The 14,245-nt window shown below is 34.2% G+C and overlaps 1 protein-coding gene across 8 annotated transcripts in view; it reads right to left on the reverse strand.

Annotated features, from left to right (window-relative positions):
• Window positions 1–4,452: 4,452 nt before the first annotated feature.
• kmr (kramer) overlaps window positions 4,453–14,245 on the reverse strand; it is a 51,143-nt gene continuing 41,350 nt past the window's right edge. For 3 of the 8 annotated variants that reach the window (XM_053759928.2, XM_053759926.1, XM_053759927.1), the window contains one exon: window positions 13,870–14,010. Coding sequence is in view for 4 of the 8 variants with exons in the window: in XM_053759929.1 (XP_053615904.1) it covers window positions 5,678–5,787; window positions 7,294–7,390; window positions 8,140–8,235; window positions 8,606–8,776; window positions 9,153–9,871; window positions 9,973–10,197; window positions 10,571–10,693; window positions 11,270–11,390; window positions 11,730–11,878; window positions 12,262–12,419; window positions 12,709–12,953; window positions 13,196–13,366; window positions 13,507–13,626; window positions 13,781–14,010 (2,735 nt within the window). In the remaining 4 variants the exon portion in view is untranslated. Of the gene's footprint in view, window positions 5,788–6,227; window positions 6,442–7,293; window positions 7,391–8,139; window positions 8,236–8,605; window positions 8,777–9,152; window positions 9,872–9,972; window positions 10,198–10,570; window positions 10,694–11,269; window positions 11,391–11,729; window positions 11,879–12,261; window positions 12,420–12,708; window positions 12,954–13,195; window positions 13,367–13,506; window positions 13,627–13,780; window positions 14,011–14,245 lie in introns of those variants that run through there. The other 5 variants (XR_008405638.1, XM_053759930.1, XM_053759931.1 and 2 more) reach the window with 5 other exon arrangements.

The following is a 14,245-nucleotide window of genomic DNA, read 5'->3' on the forward strand; positions in this document are numbered from 1 at the left end:
TATACGGGTCGAATATATATGATAACCTCTTTATGTTTAAACACTTGAAAATAAAGGTTAATTATATACGGGCTATTAGACACGACACGAGACATTCATTTTTATGTTATTACAAGCTTTTCCCCGCTTCCTCTAATAAATGCCGGGAAGAAAGGTACCTACTCAATGTCCTTCTCCATTCTTCAAACTACATGTATGCAAAATTTAAAGATGATTGGTTGAGTAGATAGAACGTGAAGAGGTAACAAACAAACTTACTTTTGCATTTATAATATTAGTTAGGATATACAGCCATTATCACATCAAACTACTCAGATTAACAAGAAAGTCAGTTATTTCTGTCGTAAGTATACAGTTAGAGTGATGTGACATTTCACAGTTGATTGACAATTTTTCCAATACTCGATTAAAAGAGTCATCTTAAATGTTGACACCGATTAAATCTAGGTGAATGATATTCAAATAGATCGAGTGAGATGACTCACTTGTCAACGAAGTCTTTGTCCATTGTTGTGTCTCGATTGTGATTCGATGCGCATACGATTATGTCCAAGTCCAACCAAGGAATGTTGGTTTCCTTCCGTTATATGGAGATGAGGTGCTGGTAGGAAGGGCTTGGTTTGATGCTGTATAATACAAATGAAATTCCCCGGGGCCCAACTAATGTACATATCATACACAAATCATCCTAAAATATATATTTTTTTTATATTACGACAAATCACACAGATTAAGCTAGCCCCAAAATAAGTTCGAGACTCGTGTTATGGGATACTAACTCAAGAATACTATATTTTATAACAAATACATATATAGATAAACATCCAAGACCCGGGCCAATTAAAAAAAGATCATTTTCCATCATGACCCGACCGGGGATCGAACCCGGGACCTCTCGGTTCAGAGACACTTTACCACTTTAGCACTTTACATCAATAATATACAGATTAATAGTATTTTTGTACTTGGATACAGTGTACACCTACGTGACATACGCTTAAAATAGCCTTTCAGAATACTAACGGAAGGGATCCTAAAGTTTCCTTATACTCGGCTACATCAGGGAAGTTATTAGCTATTCTATTTTCGTATAGATTATGGTAGGATCAGCTACCGAAAAATGTATGCTATATAAAATAGGTACCTTTATGCTAAGCTAACATATAGCTTGAGCTATATAGTGATAGATGATAGTTGTTATTCGCTGTCAAATTTAGCTAAAAAGTAACTAAAAGAAATGGTAGAATCCTCGCCACGAAATAAGTCGTGCGGCAATATGTGGAACTATCTATTTTCTTTTTTGTGAGTTTATTGTAATATAAGTGTGACTTTGTATATTATTATGTATATCCAAAATAAAGAAAGTATTATTTTCAAAGGATCTTAACTTCAATATAAAAATATTAAGAAGTTTTTATGAATTATGGACCATGTTCCATACTAATGATGACAAAATTAACTTTAGAAAACTTTTTTTGTATTTGATTTAGAAGAATAGAAATGATAGAACTTCCTCGTCAAGTATCTCTTAAAATCAAAAATCAATGCATTTTACTGATTTTCGTTGTTACCATAAAATGCTTATCAAACATTTTTGCTACGTTTCAAAACACCAGCATTCAAAACTGACTAGTATTCTTAGAACAATATACATAAAACTATGTAAATAAAAGTGTCTCTCTTAATTTAATGCTATTATTTCCCTCGCGAGTCGACACAGCATGAAATGAATAATGAAAAGAGTTTTGGCATAAAGTTTTATGTCCAGCCTACTTGAAATCCTTGGGAATACATCCGTGAGCGAAAATCTGTCCACTTGGCTTCCTATAAGTATATGAATTTGGTAGTAGCCAGTATTTATTATGTGACTGTTACTTCCAAATAATTTCGATTTTACAAATTATTAGATTATAAAGTAGATACATTACTTTGAAGATTTAAAAAAATATAATTAAACATTTTTCTTTACTTTATAATAACTAGCTGGACCCCCGGGCTTCGCTCCCGTGAGAATTTCGGGAATTTCGTGAAAAGCACCCTTCTTCCAGATTATATTCTACCCGTATATAAAATTTCATAACAATCTGTCCAGGACGTTTTGCGTGAAGAGTAACAAACATATACTTAACTACATCTTCACAAACTTTCGCATTTATTTATAGTAGAAGTGCAGCCGCCTAGAGCGGCAGATTTTAGGGGGCAGCAAATTTAAAATGTTATTAGGTTTCACCACATAACTTGAAAATGTTTAATTTAAAGAGTGCCTGGCCGAAATAACATCTAATAAATAGAGACGGCAAAATTTGAATTGCCTTTTGGCGGCAATTGTGTTAATCCCTCACTGATGGGCATGTATTGAGAAAATATCTCGATGTTCTGTAAAATATAATAAATACAACTGTTAGTTAGCAATTTGGTTTATTTTTAGATGTGAACAGAACAACATTATTACGTTAATAGGTACAAGATATTTAGATAGCATAGTATACTAGGTAAATGCACATACCCTGTTGGTACTATTTACATAACAATGAATAGGACAGCTTTAATATTATTTCTTGACGAAATGGTCAAAGAGAAAAGGCAAAGTTTTACGACAATTATATTTAACATAAAGATAACTTTGTGTAGCATATTTTTAAAATTTTATTACAGAAAACTGAAATCATATTCGGTCAGATTATTTTTACCAATAGCAAGGCATTCAGCATAATAAAACTAATTTTATATCCTGCAGTTTTTCATATGATTGATATATTAATTGTAGATAAGTAAGTAAAAACTCTGTTCCCTATTCTTGAATTCTTCATAAACATTTTTGTAATTAGCACATGGATATACCAATAGGTACTAAATCTATGGATCCTACCTGCATTCAACAATATTTTACGCAGCATAATTTAAATTCTTCACAGAAACGAGAAGTTGCATAAACATATTAATTCATTAATGTTATCCACTGTCAACGTATTTTATAGTTTTCAGTGCAACGCCTGTGGATTATAAATAGCAAGACAGATATATATATATATATATATATATATAATCATATGAATAGTGGAAATGGTATTATACCTAACTTAATTGACCAAAATTAAATAAAAGGCAACAAGGTATATAAAAAGGGTTTCATAAGTATTCATTTAATTGACAATAAATAAAGAAGGAGATTTTTACAGTCTAACATCAGTCTCTAAAAGGTAGCTACGTAGGATCTTACTTTAGCATACTAAACAACAATGATCCTATGTACGTTTGGACTGAATTCATAAAAATTATGTTTATTATTACGATACAATCTTAAAAGTTAGTTCAAGCGATATAACATTATCTAAGAATATTAATTTTGTGTGAGTGTAAAATGTATAATAGATCGAGCTTTAACAATCATGGTACGAAGACACGTCGATGCCACAGATTACCGAACAGAGTCTTTATAATAATATCATGTTCATATAATGTTACACAAGTAATGTACTTACTACTATTTTTTACTAATTCAGTTTAGCAAAGAAAATAAAAGTATCAACGCACAACCAAAACTACTAAAATCTAGAAAGCTGAAAGGAAATTTGCGTAACCCCATCGGCGTACTAGCTATTCTTGTTCTTCTTGACATTTATTCTTATATGGGGGTCGGGTAAAGGCAGACGAATAATATTATAAGAAACATGCATGGCATCTACTCCGATCAACATTCATTCAATATAATATTGCAACGGTGATACAAACTGTGCTAGTCACTTTCAGTTCATATCTTAATAGGTAAGTATTATAAGTTTTTTCCTAGACAAAACGTTCAATGTGTTTAAAACTCAACACTCGAATTTTTCGATGAAATTCGAAAATATTATTTTCACTGCAAATCCACTGATCGTTCTAATATAATTCTTTACATGGTGTTAAGGTGTTAACATAAACGAGCTATAAGTTATATGTTTTGAAAACAGAACACGGGGTCAGGGTCATGTTACCGGCAAAGTTACCTGTTGCACCGGGCAACTTTGCCGATTGCCTGCGCGCCATTCGTCTCTAAGAAAATGACGAACTTTGCGCCGTTTCCGTTTGTGCTGTTTGCGTACAACTACAGCAGATGGACTTGCAACGCTCTTAGAACTTCGTATAGTTTTTTCTCAGAAAACAGACTGGAATTCGAATTTGTTTTAATGGATTCAAGGATTTCTTATTAAAATTTATATTTGGGTTAAAGTGTATTTTATGCTTCATTTTACAGATTGAACAGTTGGACACGGTCATTGCAGACTGAATATAACTTCTTAGTATACTCTACGCTAAATAACATTCTTAATACTAATAGTACCCAATATGGCCAACTGTTCTAAGATATATTGAAATCATAATTTTTATCTGATATGAATTAGATAGATCAATTTGAAGCATTTAGAAAGCATCATGTGCAAACTTCCTATAATATAAAAAGGATCGATGCTATATTTAACTTTTTACATTGACTACCGAGAAAACTGTGTTAAAAATTAATTGTAAAAACCAAAAACACACATGTAACATAAACATTAAAATTTATTGAAATAAAAATACATGATATTTACAGTTATGATACAAGAAAAAAATATAAAAACGAAATAATACTAAAACGCATTGTTATTCGTTTTAACTTAATATAAGTAATGTATAATCTTTAAAATGTGTGCTTTAACTATAATGATGGGTTAAATTAATAGATTAACATGGCATCGTACAAAATATTACTAGCTAAATACAAATAATTAAGTATAGGTATCTTAACATAGTTCTACGATAAAATTCAAGGCCTTTTACATAGAAGACTTCATACATAGGCAAAGTTTTCACAATACACATTTTTTTTTATAATTGTATATAAAACTGGCCTAAATGATATTCAAAATCCTTAGGAAAGTCGCTAATATTGAAAATCTACCAAATATTAGTATAAAACAGCTACCTACAGTGGGAATGTCGTCAAAATTGAGCAAACGTTAATAAATAAATAACCTGTTATCAATTGCTAAGCGGGATAAACTTCATGTATCATCCTCTATGGATATGACATTAAATGGATATGTGCCAAGCGGAGTCTTATTTAGTAAGTACCAAATCAGGAATCCAACTTCAAGTACCAAGCGACAATTTTCCAGTTATTAAAAATTTATTCGATACAAATGTAGTACTTGGTACTACATTTGTATCGAATAAATTTAAGTTTAAATATACGTATTCGAAAGCAATGCAGGATAAAGTATCGCAAAATACTTGAAGGGATAAATTGTTTCATATCTTTCCATAAAAATTAGAAAGACAAGTTGGAACAACTTAAATCAATAAATATACTAAGCATTAGTCTTAATTGAGTGAACTAGTAGTATGTACTTAAAATTTATTAATGGATAACAATTCTAGTTATAAGGTAAATATTAAAACCTTTGACTATAAACATCGCTAGTTCAAAGATTTTAGATATATTGAGTAGTAATAATTGAACTACACAGCTTACAATATATATTAAAGCCCACAGAGATGATTATATTAGATAATGATCATTCATCAATATCTGAGTCAAGATTTAGGTTAGTAAGTCGTCAGTTGATGGGAGGAAAGACACCATTTCTAAGATATCGATGTCAATGATCTTTTTAATAATCTCGATCAAGATTATAATGAGTTAAGTCATTATGTTTTACGTGAAAAAGTTGTCTCGTTGTTGGTAAATGGGGAGTTCGACATCGGGCGACCGATCGTCCAAATCGTAGTTTTGGTCTCGCTCTGGCAGCTCTTCTAACGCTTTCACTGGTGAAAGAAAAAATAATTTGTTAATTTTCTGAATAGTGGATGCCCTAAATATTGAAGTGAATAGAAACTGGCTGGCAATTTTTTAAACAAAGGAAATAAAAATGAAATAAACATTCTACATTCCGGTAATCAGTAGTCAAAAGTCAAGACTATACCTACCAAATTAATATTACTTACTTCTAACTGAATATGTATTATACATCGAATTTTACTAAAAAGGAAATAATTAGTTTATTAACTATCACTAAAATTCTCATTTCAAAATGTCTCTGTGATCATCAAAATTATTGGTGTATTTAGATGATTACATAGATCACTCGCCATTAGTAACTTTGCCATTACCAGATTACCGATAGTATTGTGTACTGAATTCGATGTACATTGAACATACTTAATGCTAACTAACAAAATTAAAAATTAAAAAAAAAACTACTCACAACAAAATGCAATAAAACGAAACCATGCTGCAACAAACTGGACTGGAGTCTTCAAAGGGCCATCCAAAAATAGAAAATAGTAGCAAATCTAGCTGTTAATGTGTAAATATAATGTGACGTTATGTATATGTGCGGTTTGGTATGCTGTGTAGGTCATTTAGAATGATATGTATGGATCAGTTGGCGGTGGACGGCCCTTGGTCAGTGTTGGTTCCTGTTGAATGGTACAGACATCAAGCACTGTGGTTACATGCTGACACAAATTAGCGTTAGTCACGTATAATCTGTTGTTAGAACTGATAATTTTTTCGAAGATTCCATTGAAAAAGAGAAAGAATTCTTTGTAATTGAGGCATACAAATTGTTTGCTACATTTTAAGATCTAATCAATTCTAATAACAGATAAAAATCAAATTGTATAAAAAGTGCAAAAATTAAAAAATGCTTTAGGGTATTGGAAATATTTCTGATTTATTAATTGACATGACTGCGACCATGCGTATCGTAATAATAGAGGAAATATAACAATTTATAAGTGTAGAGAAATAGTCAATATGCCTAATTAATAAATCAGAAATAATGTGACAACAACAAATTGCAAGTGAAAGAACTCCACGCACAGACAACACAACAACAAACGATAAGCTGGATTATATCTGTAGAATATACGCAAAGTCAAATATACTGCTTATTAAAAACACAAAATTACTTAGGCGTGTTAATTTTAAAAGATATAAAAGTTCAAAAACTAAGAACTACTTTGTTTTACGTAGTTAAATTTGCAAAACAATTTAGTAATTATTAAAAAAGAAAAATGTGCCAAGAGTTTCCATTTGGAGTAAAAAGAGCCGATAGTCGTGACATTAAAATACCTCTAAAGTTAAAAGCTTGAGTAAAGTTCTAGCTGCTAAAAACGACACGCCGCATTTAGCTGCTAAAATCATCGATCAATTATAGATCAAATACAGTTCTGTAGTTGATCGATGGCTAAAAACGACTAAAGACTAAAACGGTTTTAACCCAAAAGTAAAAAACCAGCTAAAACACTAAATATTAATTATCTTACCGGCGATGATTTTGCTCATCTCGGTGACCTGCTTGGCTAGAATCTGGTTCATCTGCAGCAAATGTTCCCGCTGTCGCTTCTCTTCTCCGTCGGGGCTCTAGGTCACAAGCAACATGTACTGTGCTGTTTACATATTTACAGCCAACATTCTAAGCGGCTATAAGCTTGATTACGTTTGTTGACAAATTCCTTTACTTTCTTAAAAACGGTAAATGGTCTTGTAAAACAGATTTAGAAAATAGCGTAATTGATGTATTTGATAACTTGGACAATATGTGCTTTAAATCAACCATTGAATACTAAAATTATTAAAATTTATTATAGTGCAGTACCATTTCCAGAACTATATTAACTTCGCTTTGATACATTCTATAGATTTTGGCAACAAACGTAATCATCTAATTTCATATTTAAATATTCATATTCTCTTAAAACTATTTCATCTAGAGAAGTAAGAATGAACATGCAAAAGAATTAGAAAAAGTTCATTCCGACAACGAAAGCAGGGCGGGCGAATGCAGGGTGCAAGAAAATATATTTTTATTTTTTTATCTCATGACAATTCAATGGCCTCTCAAAATTGGTTGTAATTGTATGTACGTTAACATAATTGTATTTACGGAAACATTTACGTTATCTCGAAAATATCATTTCTTTTATGTTAAAAAGATACTTAAATAAACACAACTTTATTTTGCACAAATAACTAGTAAGTTCGTGATGTATAAATAAGAATATGATGATGGAAAAGCATTGCCTAAAACTAGAACAGACAAAGAATGGGAGCGAATAGATTATCACTGTCTCGTAACGAAGTTTGAAATTTAAGTCAATGACTTAACTAACCTTGTTAGGGTCGGCTGAAGAACTTGAGAGCATTTTCTTAATTGATTCCACCTTCTCTTGACGCTTCTGTTGCTCTTCCGGCGATAGTTCTGGAGGCTATAAATAAAGTTAATTTAAACTCACTGGACACTCCAGTGGGTACAATTGGTACTTTAACAGATATTTTACTAATAGAATGTTCGTTTTTTTTATGTAGCTCTCAGGTCCAACTACTGGTCAAAAGCCTCCTCTCTTTGTTTCCAACCACTTCTATTCCTTGCCAGTTATTACCATTCCTTATTGAAGGAGTTCGTAGGACCATCGCAGCCTGTTTGTTATAAATAACAAAAATATAACAATATCTAAAGTCAAACGGTTGCTAAATATATTATACTAAGTGCATAATCCGCGACCCATTTTCAATGCTGACCCCGGGCTTAACGGCATCACAACCCCGAACACAATCGGACATAGTTCAAAGAGCCACCTTTTCAGGGACGTAGCGCTCGGGAATGATTATCTTGCGCGGCGCGGCGAGCAGCTGGTCGATGGCGGCGGCGGCGCGGCGCGGCGCGGGCAGCGCCGACCGCACCACGTCGGGCGCCGCGCCGCGCAGCGCGCGCTCCATGTCCGCGTCGTCCAGGGAACGACCCATTTTCTACACACATACATACATGTCATGGTAAAGGTATCCCACTAATATAATAAATGCGAAAGTTTATGAGAACAACAAATTAATGTTTGTTAATCTTTCACGCAAATTGGATTGTTATGAAATTTTGTGCACGAGTAGAATATAACTTAGAATAAAACAGGGTACTTTTTGCCAAGACGTTGTATGTGTTTCATGCCACGTAATGACCACGACCCTCAATCATATTACTAGCGGACCATTCTGACTGAAACCGTAACTCATACCGTTATATTCTTATTATATTAATCATAATTTAAATCAATCAATCAATTAATTTATTCTTGTCATAATTTAAAATTTATCGGAAAATATTACTAAAAGTATATAATGAAATACTAACTTTTTCGGTACTTACATCTTGATTATATACTTCTTTAGGCATTTCGTTCAATGTCTTTGCACTAAGATGATGTGGTGCAGTATAATGCCGTCTCTTTTCTTTCGGAACTTGTCTCCTATGTAAAGATCCATTCTTTGGCTCTCCAGACATCTCCGTTATGATTTGCTTAGCTGCTTCACTCTTGAATATCGGAGATAGCTCCATATGGGACCGCGTCAGACTTACTATACTACTAGTTTTTGATAAGGGATCGTTAGTTAAAGTTCTGGAACTATCTGTAGGGCTGTTCAGGTACTGAGTTGAAAGCGAAATGGTTCTATCATAACCAGACCGATCGTAGCTCTTATGGTAACTGCTGCTAAGAGACGATATGTCGCGAGAGTAATCATAGTTAGATAGCGAAGGACTTGATGGATATTTGGGACTAAGTTCCATGTTTTTATCATTTATGCGAAGATAATTTGGAGGTTCTTGCGGTTTTGCGTAATATTCTTCGAATTTACTAAAATCGGTGCGAGGAACTGATGAAGCTCTGGCATAATTTAGAGATTGTACTAGTTCTTCCTCTATGAATTGGTCAAGATTGGCTGTAATGTTGTTGGAAGTCCAATCTGACATCGGCTGTAGTGAGCGTTCTCTGTCTCTTTGTCGTCTTTCGCTTTCTCTTTTAACAATCCTGACCGTTTTGATCTCTTGTTTTTCTACATTCGACAGATTTGCTGTAAAGGAAAATAATTCGTTTATTCATTTTTTGTTAACTTTATTTTTATTGAAAGGTAATCTATAACACATCGTATAGTAAACTATAATTATATCTTACCGAATCCTCCATGCTGCATATCTTCACTAGTCATCGGAGATGTGAGGTCAGGGGCAGAAGGCCTAGTATCAACATATAACGGAGTCTCCACATTGGTATGTTCGTAATGTCCAGGTGGAACTAGTCCATTAATGTCGTAGTCGTAGTCTCCTTGTCCGTGCTCGATCGTATGACCGGTATCCAGGTTGGTCTCCTGCCAGATGGATGAAGGCCGGCGTTGTTTACCTGGAAGGTGAAGGTATACTATTTATTAGCAGAACACATGTAAAATTAACGCTTATGTTTCAACTTAGTTGCCTACGCTATACTGATATCCGGAATTAAAATAACACATAGGTCTAACTCTAAGTCAATTTAAAACCTTTTTATCGAGTAATGCGCAGTGGCTCAGTTGAAAAAGTCCCTAGATCTTCGTCTTCACGTGATAGATCAAAAGCTCAATCTTGGGTAATTAAATGTTATAATATCAACATTATTTCAATCGTTTATTTTGGTTATTCATCAAATACCTACGCTCTTCGGCGGCTATGATTATGATTGTATGTAAGTCACAATCAAAATTATAAAACTTTTTCTATGCATCGTTATCAAGTACTACCTGGCATGGAGTCGTGCGTGGTCTGCAGCGCCTGAGATTGCTGCGTGAGGTGTCTCACAGCTCGGCTTAGCTCCTGTCGCTGGCGCTGCAGCGCTGATACCAGTTGTTGTACTCGTGTCACCTCTATAACGAAATATGTTAGAAAATTAATAAAAGCCGAATAGTTTCCTTAGCTGTGGCTTGTCTAAGACGAGGCGATTAAGGACAACAAAATCTCGGCAGATGTTAAGCAACAATGGCATTAGGGGTTGACGTAGGCGATCGGTTTTAATCATAGCTGAATCTTCAAAGTTCATGTCTTTTACGATATCGGGATTCGCGTCACCTCAAACTCGAACGAAACCGGGAACATGAAAAGACGAGAGACAGTCGAGATATAAAAATACCAACAATAAATGTCAATGTACTTTTTTCTTGTGTGAGCGCAATGAAATACACGAAGATGTCTGTAGTATTCCCTGTCTGTCTATGATTCCATATACCGATAGTGGCAACAGAGTGGTTTGTTTACCAAAAATTCCAGAGGCACCCATTTGCGTTGAGCTTTACATACCTAGGTAATATTTTCTATTCTTTTCGTCGTGTGTTTTCAACTAATCTACTTGGAGTTTGGATCCTGGCGCCCCAGAACGAGGAGGGCCGATTCTAAGTAGGAATAGGTAAGGAAAAAGAAGAAGAAGCTATATCTATATAACTCACCGTCCTCGAGCAAGGCGGTGGGATGCGCGGGCCCGGCGGAGCGCCGCGCCTGCAGCGCGCGCCGCAGCTGCTGCAGCTCGCGCTCCAACCGCGCGTTGTCTGCCACCGTCTGCTCCAGTTTCTGAACATCATATATTTCAAGTAAGTTGACCTGTTCTCATTATCAAATTTTGAAACTCTATTTACACCCCGTCCAACACCCAATTGTACAAACATGCTTATAAACACCCAATGATAGAAAATTTTAAAAGTAGAATAATATTAAAGTATTTGTGCAAGTGCATGTTCTTATGGACGAAATTCTTATAAATCTTACAATAGTAAGCGAGCATAGCGAATTTAAAAGGAAAGAAAATGTGTATGTAACTAAAACAAATGCGAGTTTGGCGAAAATCTAGCAAAGAATTAAAGAAAGGAAATGTCTAATACAAAAAATAAAAGTGCAAGTATGGACGAAAACCTTATAAACCTTAGAATTGTGCGCGAGCATGGCGTGCACGCGCGCCAACTCCGCCTCGAGCCCCGCGCCTGCTCCGGAATTCATAATGTTGCTCATACTGCTGCGAGTGATGTCTGTGCGAGGAACGCTGTCTAATTTTCCTCGAACACCTAGAAAAAAATTAAAGGGTTAGGTATTAAAAGAGGAAATACGGCCAGTGTGATGGGAACCTTTGAACCTGATGTTAGATAAATCTGAAAGTCAGTGGTATTTCTGATGAAATTGTTATTTTTATTTTTACACTTTCACACTCTTTTACGCTTTCTGAAATGAATAAGATATTGTTATTTATATTTACTTATTACTTACAACTACCATTACCGACGCAATACTTATCGAACACTATTATAATCTGCATATAACTTTTAAATAATTTTGATTTTCTAAAAAACTAAGTTCTCTGCCAACAAAACAAGTTATCAAATTAAATGTAGAAAACTTTCCAGTCCATAATTTAATATTGAATGTATAAAAACTTTTATAATTCACTCACCAGTGAGCAAAGATTCTAAAGTATCTTTGTCAGTCTTCAATCCCTGCAGGATAGCAGCTTCGTCGGCCAGTTCCTGTTCTAACGCCCAAAGTTCTGCCACTCTGGCCCGGGCGGCTTCTGTCTCCAAGGGTTTTCCTGCTGCAGCACTTTCCAGCCATCTAAAAGTTTATTTAGATTATGTTAATATCGATAAATTGTTTATTTAATTCGATATGTTTATTTTTTCAAATGAGCTTCTTTCTGCATTTCTTCTCAGCAGAGGTTATACCAAAGGATAGGCACATAGATAAAAAATATTTCTTATATCTATGGATAGGCATAAAAAATGCCTTATAAGACGTGAGAAAGTCCTTGGACTAATTTCTTAATACATTCTCAAATAAGAAGAAAGGAAATATAATTATGTTCTGTTCAAATTCTACCACAGTAAAAACACATTCTACTGACCTTTGCTGTTCCATTGCGTGTTCTGCAAGGACCTTTTGCCTTAATCTCTGGTTCCTTTCAAGCCGCTCGACAGTGGAACCGGGTCTGTTATACAATGACCCCAACTTGACCATGTTATCCACTAGTTGTACCAAAGGCTTGCTCTTTTCATAATGATGCTCTAATTCCATCAATTGCATTTTGAGTTGTTCAAGACGTTGCAGGCTCTCTTCACGTTCTATTGCTTTTAAAGAACTGAGGGATTCCTAAAATTATATTAAAATTGTATTCAATAGTTTGTTTAAATTTTAAAAACAATTCAACACAAGCCAAATTACAAAGCATAAAAATACATGATGCACTTAGACATTGTATAAATTACATTTTATCCCACCACCACCATTAGGATGATAAATAACAAATCAAAACTCAAAATACGAATAAACATATAATAGTTTACATAACACAAAGCATAAAACAAATAAGTAGATATAATAATAATAAACACCTCCGTGCTAGTGATTTGGGCGCAGCAATGTTCAATTGCACGATGCGTCGCGGCATGCCTCCGCCTCAACTGAATCAGGAGTAGTACCAACTCCTCGTGAGTGCGACCTAGAAGCTCCCCAGCTGTCGGGACTTCTCCTAGCTGCTCAGGACCCGATCGCTGATTCCTTTGCTAATATACCAAGAATTGCAACACAAATGTAAAGCTAAATGAAACAAACTACCAAACGTACAAAACATAATGCAACTAATGATTTGGAAACACAAAATTAACAAACAAATAATGTATGTAGTATGTATAAAAAATCTTACCAAATCATCAGTTTCTGTGTTCCTTCGGACCCGTGGACTAACAGCTCGGATAGGTTGTTGAGAAGCTCTTGAAGGCGACCGAGTTGTAGCCCAGACATCCTCTGTACTTAGTGTATGTAACTAGAACAAAAAAAATAACTGGTTTAATTTTCTATCTCTACAATCTACTTATATTATCTATTTTAGCAACACTATGAAATAGTGATTATGAATAAATGTAACTGACCGATCCAATGATGACGCAAAAGCTAGTATACATTACATTCGTGCTTACATTTTGTTGTGAAGTAGACATCTGTTGTGATCCATAGTGATCATTAGAAGTTTTGTCTTCGACCCATCTAACTCTAGGACTAACAGCCCGTACAGGTATGTTAGCATCTCTGGTATTTCTTCCGATAGAGGTGTTACTTCCAAGAAAAGCTTTTTTTGATAATGCTTGCTGATTTGACGAATTATTATTTGAGTTGGAGTCCATATGTGCGCCTGGCATTGTCATAGAAGCTGTAAATATATAGATAGATAAAATAAAAAAGCCCAAATAACAAAAGTTATGAAAACATGAGGTGTTAATTCAAATGAAATATATAATTTCTCAATTCTATTTTAATTACTATTTACAAACACGAAACATACTTGTTAAACTTTGCATGCTGTAAAAAAACTGTGAACATGTTTATACATATTCTCATGCTTAAATTTATGTAATTGAGAATACTTATTCCAAAATAATATTTAC

The sequence above is a fragment of the Plodia interpunctella genome, chromosome 19 (assembly GCF_027563975.2).
Source record: "Plodia interpunctella isolate USDA-ARS_2022_Savannah chromosome 19, ilPloInte3.2, whole genome shotgun sequence".
Lineage (NCBI taxonomy): Eukaryota > Metazoa > Arthropoda > Insecta > Lepidoptera > Pyralidae > Plodia > Plodia interpunctella.